This window comes from Charadrius vociferus, unplaced genomic scaffold (genome assembly GCF_000708025.1).
Source record: "Charadrius vociferus isolate BGI_N301 unplaced genomic scaffold, ASM70802v2 scaffold472, whole genome shotgun sequence".
Classification (NCBI taxonomy): Eukaryota; Metazoa; Chordata; class Aves; order Charadriiformes; family Charadriidae; genus Charadrius; species Charadrius vociferus.
The window spans coordinates 9,593,593-9,603,035 of NW_009647735.1; the positions used below are offsets into that span (position 1 = coordinate 9,593,593).

At 52.7% G+C, this 9,443-nt stretch overlaps 1 protein-coding gene across 1 annotated transcript in view; it reads left to right on the forward strand.

Moving 5' to 3' along the window:
* DLG3 (discs, large homolog 3 (Drosophila)) overlaps positions 1–6,406 on the forward strand; it is an 86,922-nt gene extending 80,516 nt beyond the window's left edge. Inside the window, exons 20-25 of the mRNA XM_009881809.1 lie at positions 1,231–1,281; positions 2,071–2,172; positions 2,346–2,518; positions 3,087–3,196; positions 4,183–4,274; positions 6,028–6,406. Coding sequence (XP_009880111.1) covers positions 1,231–1,281; positions 2,071–2,172; positions 2,346–2,518; positions 3,087–3,196; positions 4,183–4,274; positions 6,028–6,134 — 635 coding nt within the window. The 3' untranslated portion in view covers positions 6,135–6,406. The remainder of the gene's footprint in view (positions 1–1,230; positions 1,282–2,070; positions 2,173–2,345; positions 2,519–3,086; positions 3,197–4,182; positions 4,275–6,027) is intronic.
* The last annotated feature ends 3,037 nt before the right edge of the window (positions 6,407–9,443 follow it).

Consider the following 9,443-nt stretch of genomic DNA (forward strand, 5'->3'; position numbering starts at 1 on the left):
GCACTGTGATCAGCCCGAGCAAGCAAAGCCCCGAACTCTGTCCCATCCTGTCACTGTCTTGTCTCTGTGAGTCCCAGTCCCGTCCCCAGAGATAGGCTCCCCTGTCCCTGTGCTGGTGTGGACCCATGCCCTCCCCTGCCCCTCTTCCTTGTGCATGCTGCTCCCACTCCCTCCACCAGCACACTCCTCCCCATCCACTCCACCTTCCCTCCCTCGCCCTGGGAAGTCCAGCCTCTGCTCAGCGGCCTCCTCCCGGCATCCCTGCCTTCTCCCGCAGTATCCGAGCATCCCCCCTGCACGTCCCCAGTCTGCCAGCAAAGGGCGAGAGATGCCGCCCTGCCTGTGCGGCTCAGGCTCATCCCAGCGGGTGCTGGGGCGCAGGTTTTTGGGAGGCCGGTGCTGCCCTGGCCTGGGTTGGTAGTGCTTGGTGACAGCTGGGGTGCCCCCGTGCCCTCCGCCCATGCTCCGTCTGAAGGGGGTCTCTCTGGTTGCTTTGCAGAGGGCGTGACATCAAACACCAGTGACAGCGAGAGCAGTTCCAGTAAGTGTGCATCTCGCCTGCTCTCCCGCCTCTGTGCGTGTGTGTGTGTGTGTGTGTGTGTGTGTGCGTGCTCACGTTTTGGCACTTCCATCTTGTCTTGTCCCAGTGCTGGTTCTGTTCGGAGGCTGGTCCTTCCTGCTGGTGAGGCTGAGATGCTGCGGCCAGCTCCCTCCTCAGGGCCGGGGGGCAGGAGCAGCCCTGCCTGCTTCCCTGCTCACTCCTGGCTGCAGGGCTCTGCTCCAGGGCTGGGTGGTGGGTTCCCAGTCCATGGTGGTCCCCTGGTGCCTGCTGTGGCAAGCAATGGCCAGAGGCTGGGTCTGTAGCATAGGTAGCTCCTGGAGCCCGAGCACAGGGATCCAGCTGCAGCCAATGCTCCCTTTATCTCCAGTTCTAAATACCTGCAGCAATGCCCCCGTCCACCCTGCATGGAGGACGGTATGTCCCAATGGGTCCCAAGCCTGTAGTGGTGGGGAGGGAGAGCGGAGGCTTGACCTAGAGCTGGGCCATGAATAATTAACGTGGATCAAGGTCTGGTAACTGCATGCCTGTCATGCTCCATGTCAGCTGGAGCCTGGAGGTGTCCCCAGGGCTGCAGGAGCTGGCAGGCACAGGAGCCAGCTCCTCCTGGGTGCGGGGGGCCTGAAAAGCTGCTGTGGCTGCTCACCTGCCTCTCCCTGGCTCTATTGCAGAAGGACAAGAGGACACCATCCTGTCGTACGAGCCGGTGACACGGCAAGAAAGTAAGTCCTGGCACTGAGTTTGCCCCGTGCCTGCTCCAGTGTGGGCACCTGTGACCCCAGCACAGCTAGGGTGACTGGTGTGACCTCCTTCCCTCTGCTGCTGTACCAGCACGATGCTGGGTGAACGCAAGTGGAGTTCCTTGTCTGTGGCGTGCAGCAGGGAGCCAGGCATGCACGCTGCCTTGCAGGGCTTTCCCTAGCCTTGATTGCCACTTTTTAATCAACAGAAAAGAGTTGTGACCTGGTCTGCAAGACCAAGGGAGAGATCTCAAGCTAAAACTGAGCTGGGCTTTAGTCCCCAGCTGAGGACGGGATTATCCCTCCCTGGCTGGGGCCAGGTCCCTGCCGCAGAGCAATCCCCCACCCTGCTCAGTGCTCGGTCCCTGCAGACCCTTTCACAGGCTGAACAGTCCCAGCCTCAGCTGTCTGTTCTTGCCAGAAGCTGGATCAGAGTGCTGGGCATCCATCACTCCTGCACCTATGTGGCATCCTCGCCCAGCTGTGCTGGTTGTCTGGCTCCTGCCCCCAGCGAGGGAGCAGCTTTGCTGATCCGCAACCCTGGAGACCCGCAGCACCTTCCGCAGGGCTGCACAGATGGTTTGGGTCAGATGGGAAGGAGATGTTGACCGTGACCGGGAGGAGAGAGAAACTTGTAGGGAGGCGGCACCTTTGGGTTCCTGTGTGAGCAGGAGCACCCGCTGCCAGCGGGGAGAGGGCAGGTTGATGCCAAAAGTTGGGTGAGCTGCCCGTGGCACAGACAGGGCCTCAGGTTGTGGCTCTTGTTCACAGTTCACTATGCGAGGCCGGTGATCATCCTGGGGCCGACAAAGGACCGAATTAACGACGATCTCATTTCCGAATTCCCGCACAAGTTTGGTTCCTGCGTGCCACGTGAGTCCCAGCTGGGGCTCGGTGCCAGGGAGGGGGGAGTGGTGGCTCTGCTGCTCGCCGGGGTCCAGCCCGTGGCATGGAGAGGGGGTCGGGAGCACGGGTGGGTTTTCTCCCTCCCAGGAGGTTTGGCGTGCATCGCTCCGGGTTTGCTCATGATGCCCATTCTTCTCCAGACACGACCAGGCCTCGGCGTGAGAACGAGGTGGATGGCCAAGACTACCATTTCGTTGTATCCCGTGAACAGATGGAGAAAGACATCCAGGACAACAAGTTCATAGAGGCTGGGCAGTTCAACGACAATCTGTATGGGACCAGCATTCAGTCAGTGCGGGCAGTGGCGGAGAGGGTGAGTGTTGGGTGGCACTTCTGGGACCGGGACTCATCCAGCCTAAGCTCGGACGTGTTTGGCAGTTCCCCTCCTCTCCCCATGTTGTTAACGAAGGGCTGTAACCACATTAAGCAAGCGTGGCTCGAGCCTCTCCTCCCTCTGGAGTCCTGCCAAGCCACGTGGCTGCTTTTCTCAGCCGCGTTACTCTACCTCAGTGTCGTACCGCTGTCACCCAAACTCTACCCGACAGCCCGGCGCTGGCGGCACCAGCCTCGTGCTCAGGAGCTCGCAGGGCAGAGGTGCCCGGCTGCCCTCCTCAAAGCAGCGGCATTTCCTCCACAGGAGTGCTGGAGCGTACCAGTGGCTCATAAATTGTTTCACGTGTTGAGAGATTTGGTCCCTTTGCGTTGCTGCTGTCCTGCCCTAAGGAGGCAGGAACGTAAGGCCACTGGGAGTTGGCTCATGTCTCGGGAGTGGGGTTTCATCTCTGTGGCTCCTCTTTTGTGAGGACCTCTGTACGAGCAAGCTGGTTTCTGTGTGGAGTAGACTGTGTGGGTCGGTCTGATCTCAATAATCTCCTTTCTAGGGGAAACACTGCATCCTGGACGTGTCTGGCAATGCCATCAAGAGGTTGCAACAAGCACAACTTTATCCCATTGCCATTTTCATCAAACCAAAATCCATTGAAGCTCTCATGTAAGTGCAACGCCGTGTGCTGTGCCTCTCCAGGGCAAGCAGCTCTGGCACGGCAGGGGTCTGTATGTCTGCTGCCTCTGCTTTTTAGAAAGCAGCGGAGGTTGCTGCTGGTGCCGAGCATGTCCTTTGTTAAGAGGAGCTGGGCCCATTGCTGTCTCTGTGGTGTCCCTCCACATCTACTGCTGTAGCACCCAGGCTACATGGATTGTGCTGGTTTAAAGCCCTTTGTTCACCCCAAAGAAGGTTATCCATGGGAAATCTAAAAACGCTCCCAAACGTGCCTGATGTCACCTGGGCCCTGCGTCCAGCCAGGCTTGCTGCCCACAGCCCGTAGCGGCGGATGACAGCTGGACGGTGGCTGAGCCAAACCAGCCCTGGGGAGCAGAGGGGAGATGTTTCCTCTGTGCCTAAGGGGGACCTTCTGGTTGTCCTGCTCCTGGCCCTGGGGACGGCAGGCTGGAAAGGACGTTAAAGCTGAGCTTGCGACTCTTGCAAGCAGCAGCAGCGAATATTGCCTGTGAGGTGATTCGGTAGGTAGAGATGGACTCTAAGATCAGAGGAGACTCTGCTGGCACCAAGGGGACTAGGAAAACCCCTTCTCAAGCTAGAAGGGGTGAAATTGCTTCTTTGGGTGTTGTATGAAGGTGAGGGAATCCAGGCAAGGAGGGTGGTGACAGGCTGTGGAAAAGCAGGGAGACTTCTGCAGCGGTCTTGCAAATTCAGAGGATTGTCTGGATACAAATCGCCTTCTGTGCTACAGTGAAAGGTGGGGGGTGGTGATGGGAAGAACTGCTGGAAACTGAGTTGAAGTGCCAAAGCAGCAAAGAGCATGTGGGGAAGGGTCCTGCCTTTGAGAGCTGGGTCCTGCACAGCTCCCATGCCCGGTGCGCAGAGGCTTCCCAGGCACCCCAGCTCCATGGGCTATTTTCACTTCTGTTCATGACTAAGAAAAAGAGCAAAGTTCCTATTTTTTTAATCCATGGCAGGGAGATGAACCGGAGACAGACGTACGAACAGGCCAACAAGGTCTATGACAAAGCCATGAAACTCGAGCAGGAGTTCGGAGAGTATTTTACAGGTGAGTGTCCTGAGCAGGCTGGTATCTGATTGATTTTTATTTTTCCGACCGGCAGTTGTGACCTCTCTACCAGCACTGTCTTACTGCAGGGTCGTGGGAAAATGTCCAGCTTCATCAAAGCAAAGAAGAAACGGCGCTTTGCCAGCAGGGCTCTGCAAAGGGACCGCTCAAAGATCGGTGGATAAGAGTCAGCCGGCTCTAGAGAAGGAGACAAGTTGTCAGGCAGGATTTTCCGAGTTTGTGAAAGCTTATCGCCAACTTTAATAATAATTTAAAAAAAAGAAGAAAAAAAAAAAATCCCCAGGCAGCATAAGCACAGTGTAGATTCAGGGTGCTAAAGACTACAGGACATAAAACTGCCTGCACAGGGGAAAGGTTGAGTGTTTTCAAAAAGAGAAAAGAGTCATTTTAAAGAGGGAAGATAAAAAATTTAGTGACCTAAATGGTGGAGACTGTCCTGAGTTATTACAAAACATCTCCCAAAAAAAGACTGGAAGTTTGGCTGGCTTCCTAAGTAGTCTTTGCTGATGAGCCAGTCAGGGGCTGCCTGGCACATTGTGCCTGTAGAGATGAGCAGCTCATGACACAGGCATCCTTGTGCGTTAAGGAACTAATGTTTGTAACGTGATTAATTCTGGAAAATCACGGGCAGGCAAAGAGGCAGAGAAACTGGTCTTCCATCTTTCCTCCAGGGCAGTAACTCTTTCTTCTAAAGTTGAGGAGTGATAATCCTGCCAAACCCTGTATTACCCACCTCAAAGCTACTGGGATAAATTCCAAGCAGGACATTTTCCAAAAATGGATCTTGGCTGAGCAAATGGACAGGCGCAAACTGGGGAAAAGCTTTCCCCAGAGCTCCTGTCCCAGGCACTGCATGAAGTGCCCAAGCCTTTTTAATTTTTTTTTAAGTGCCGCGGTTTTGCCAGACCCTCAGCAATCCATCACTCACTCGGACGGTGAGGTTGAAGTTGACCTAGGGAAGGGCAGCTTGTTGCTGAAACCCGTTGTTGAAAGAAATGGGTGACGGGCAAAGTGATGGTCACTGTGGCAAGTTCTGTGTCAGGACCTTCTAATGAGGGAACAGAGATGCTGGAGGATGGTCCTGGCTGAATTACCAGAAAGTTTTAGCCCTCCATGTGCATCGTCCCCCTCTGATCTAGGAAGCACTGTCCACACCAAGCAGCGAGGCTGTCGCTGGTCTTTGGGTGGCAGTTCCTGCGGGGAGTGCCATCCGTAAGCTGGCCTGTTCCAGCCCGGCTGTGCTGCTGTTCCCACCCTGCAGCGGAGGAGGCAACAAACTTGAGGAGCCCTCGGCAGCTGACCAGAGGGGATGGACAAATCTGGCACCTCGGAGCGCGCGCTGGGCGCACACCAGCTAATCCGCCTGTGGCCCTCCCGTTCAGCACAGTGGAGTAGCTGCAGGGCCGGGGCCAGCTGCCCGCAGCCGCGGTGCGGTGGCGTGACACAGTTTGCAAAGCTGATTAGCAGCCGGTTGTGGAGAACCCGACCGGCACTTCACATGCTGGAGGAGCTCTGCCAGCTCTCGCTAATCCCCTTGGACACGCTGGGTTAACCCTCTGTGTCATCGTGCGCCTGCTACAGCTCCTTTGACACGGGTTGTCTTGTTCGTTAATTGTTGGCTGTGCCACACCGGCCCCTGTGGTGTGGAGTGAAGGCCTCTCCCATAGCTCATGGCGGGGAAGGCTCAGTGCTGCCAGATGCTTAAGATCTTGCTTGTTCTCTCCTCTTCCAGCCATTGTACAAGGAGACTCTCTTGAAGAGATTTACAGCAAAATCAAACAGATCATTGAGGACCAGTCCGGGCACTACATCTGGGTCCCGTCCCCAGAGAAACTCTGAAGATGTCCCCCACCTGCTTCCGTGTGAGCAGAAGATCTCCGAAGCCCCACCCTACCCAAGCCCTCTGCCCCAAGGAGGGGGGATATGAAAACTATTCCTGCCACCTTTTTTTAGATCGTCGCAAAATTGAGTTTTCTAGTCCTGTTTCTTTTGTTGGGATGAACTCATTCATCACGTGACTGTTCCCACCGTTCCTGCATGGACCTTCCCACTGCTCCATTAGAGACAGATGAGAACCCATTCAAGGTCGTTTTTTATTATTATTATTATTATTATTATTAACTGAACCAAGAATCAAGCTGGGAGGAGGCAGCTAAGGACTAATGTAAGAGACAAGTGAAACAATGGACTCTGAGCACATGAGCTAGTATCAGAGCTCCAGGGGCATTTTTCCAAGTGTGACTGTCTAGCAGCTCTAAACAGTGCGACAGAAAGGCAGCAGAAAGCTTTTTATTTATCTGTATATGTAATTTATATATAATATATAGAGAGATATTATATATATATTATATATATATATGTATGTGGACTAGGAAACCCGAGGGACCTCTCTTAAAAGGTATTGTATTATTGCAAGGATCTTTCAGTTTCTCTGTCCCAACCACTGGGCGCAGGGAGTCCACTTGGGCATGAAGAGCTCAAAACGGTACCAGGTGCTTCAGAAGCGTCTCCCATGGGGGCCAGCCTCCCACCATCCACCCCGGGTCCGCGAGGCAGAGCAGAGACTGGTACGCTGCCTGCGCAGAAGGGGACCAGAGGTCCAGGGTGACCCAGTGAGGAGCAGCAGCTGATCTGAGGGAGGCTGGGAGACAAAAGACTGAGCGGGAGGCTGCAGAGCAAGAGAATGGATGATACTACATATTAAATTGCACATTGTTTTACACACCACCTTATGTGTTTGCATGAGAGGTTTCCTTTTGGTTCTATTTTTTTACGCTGATTTTAAACCAAAACCATATTGTGTTGCCGTGTTGGTTTTTTGGTTTGTTTGGGTTTTTTTTCCATTATTCCATTTTCTCTTGTTAATAATGAACTGAATGGGTATAAAATCCTTTTTTTTTTTTTTTTAACTTATTTTTTAAGCTGGCTCTATTGTAAATAGAATCGAGATCTGCGGTGTTTAGTTAGGAAATACTCTACTGGCCACATGGAACAAATGTACTTGCTGTCCTGTGTCGCTGTGGAAAACCTGGGATGTTGGGCTGGCCCTGAGCCTGTGAGCACAGGTGAAATGACACATTCTAGCTTGCGGCAGCCCGCTGGCATTCCCTTCTGCGGTAGCCGCTGGCAGGAAAAGCCCCCAGCTGTGCCTTGGATGGACGTTCACACTTTTCCAAATCAGTAACAGAATTGAAAAACTTCCTTTCTTTCTCTTCCCCTACTCCACGCCAAATTCCTGCGTGCAGGTGGTGGCGGTGGCCTTCCCAGCGCAGCGGGGACCTCATCTGCTGCTCTGGGAGCTGGGGCTTGGCAGGCAACTGCGTGGCCACCTGGCCTGGTTTTGTCTCCGACATCTCCGTGTCACTCCTCTTCCTGAAATCGGGCTCTGCTCCCTCTTTCAAGGTCACCTTAGAAAACCAACCTGGGTGCCCCACGCTGGCAGGTCTGTGGGGCTGCACCCATCTGCTGCGCGCTGGGACTTTTTTCAAGGGAGGCGACCGTTGGTGCTGAGACAGTTGGTCCTAAGCTGAGACATGTCTGTCTTTGAGGACACTTGGCCTTCCCCACTTGAAGGGGGCTCCTTCATGGTAACAGAGCCTTGTGTGACACTGGGGGGAAGCTCTGCACAGCCTTTGAGGAGGAGCTGTGTCGCTGGGTACTCGCAGTACGGGTGGAAGACCGCTCTCACCTTACAAAGAACTGGCGGACGCTGGTCCTCAGACACGGTGCCAAGCACCAGAACAAAGGAGGTCACCATACGAGCAGGAGCAGGTAAGTCCTGGCGCATTCTCCCTTGCCCTATTTTATAGGGAAAAGTAACAGCGTGGGATGCTGGTCCCCTTTCCTAAGTGTAACAGTTATCAGCGTGTCAGTCGGTGCACGGCGCGCACAGCCCACGGTTCTTGGTGCGAATGACAACTGCTGTAAGTCTGTCCGAGTACTGGCTGGTGAGAAGCTGTCTTCACTCATCCTGCATCACGAGGAGCCCCGCAGGGACTGAGCAGCCTCCTGGGACAGAAAGCGGTGCTGCAGAAGACACACAAGTGCAGTGGAGGGCAGGAAGGATTCTGCTGCCAGTGGGAGTGAACTTTGGCAATGGGTTGTGTTTGGCAGCTAGCCCCCTGCCCCACCGCTCCGGCTCCGGCTGCTATAAACGTTGGTCCCTGGAGAAGTGGAGTAAGTGAAACAAAAGTCCTTAAGATGCTAGTCACACCGTTCCTGTCTTTTTTTTTCTTTTCTTTTTTTTTTTTTCTGTTTTATTTTTTTTTTCCTAATAGCCTGTCTCCCTCTTACCAAGTCACATGGAGAAAAAGATGATGTACTCCATGGCATAGCTGACAGTATCGAATCGATCACAACAACACTAGTTGGTTACCAGTGTTTCTTCCAAGGAGACATATATTTTTAATAAACAGAGAGTTGCAAAGAACGCTGTCTTTGAGACCTTCTTGTAGAGTCCTTCATTGTGTGCCAGGTTTTTTGGCACTGATCTTAGCAACTACTGATGTGGTCTTTCCATGGCAAACTTTAAGTGTTGACAGTGGTTTAAAAAAAAAAAAATTGCTTTTTTTTAGTATAAGGTGGTCACTGAGAACTTGCCTGAAAGAAAAAGGAAATTAAAAAAAAAGAAAAAAAGAAAGGAAGTGGGCTTATTTATAGCTGTAACCAGACCAGTGAAAAGCTCTTTCCATTGGGTTGTTGTAACACAGGTTGACACTGGTCTGATGAGTTGACACCATAAATGCCTTGTGGGTCACAGCTGGAATTGTGGGGAGTTTACAAATGCAGATCAAGGAATAGGGCTTATATGCTGCTACATAATTGTTCCTGTATTGGATGGAAAGACAGCAAAGTAAATACATATTCCAGCTAATATAGAGCATCTTTTTGCAGTTTAACATGCTGTTTAGACATTAGAGAGAAGAAGAAAGAAGTTGTAAAGACAACTGGTATCTTTTTGTAGTACCTTTAAGTGCAGAGAACAGGAGTGTTCACTGGATGACAAATGTGGTTAATGAGGTATCATTATACATTTCTGTCTGTATCTGCTTTGGCATTTAGCTGAGCTAATTGAAAGGTGAGAGGGGTTTGGGTTTTTTAAATCTTTGATGTCTTTTTCCTTTTGAACTGCACACAAGAGACGTGGAG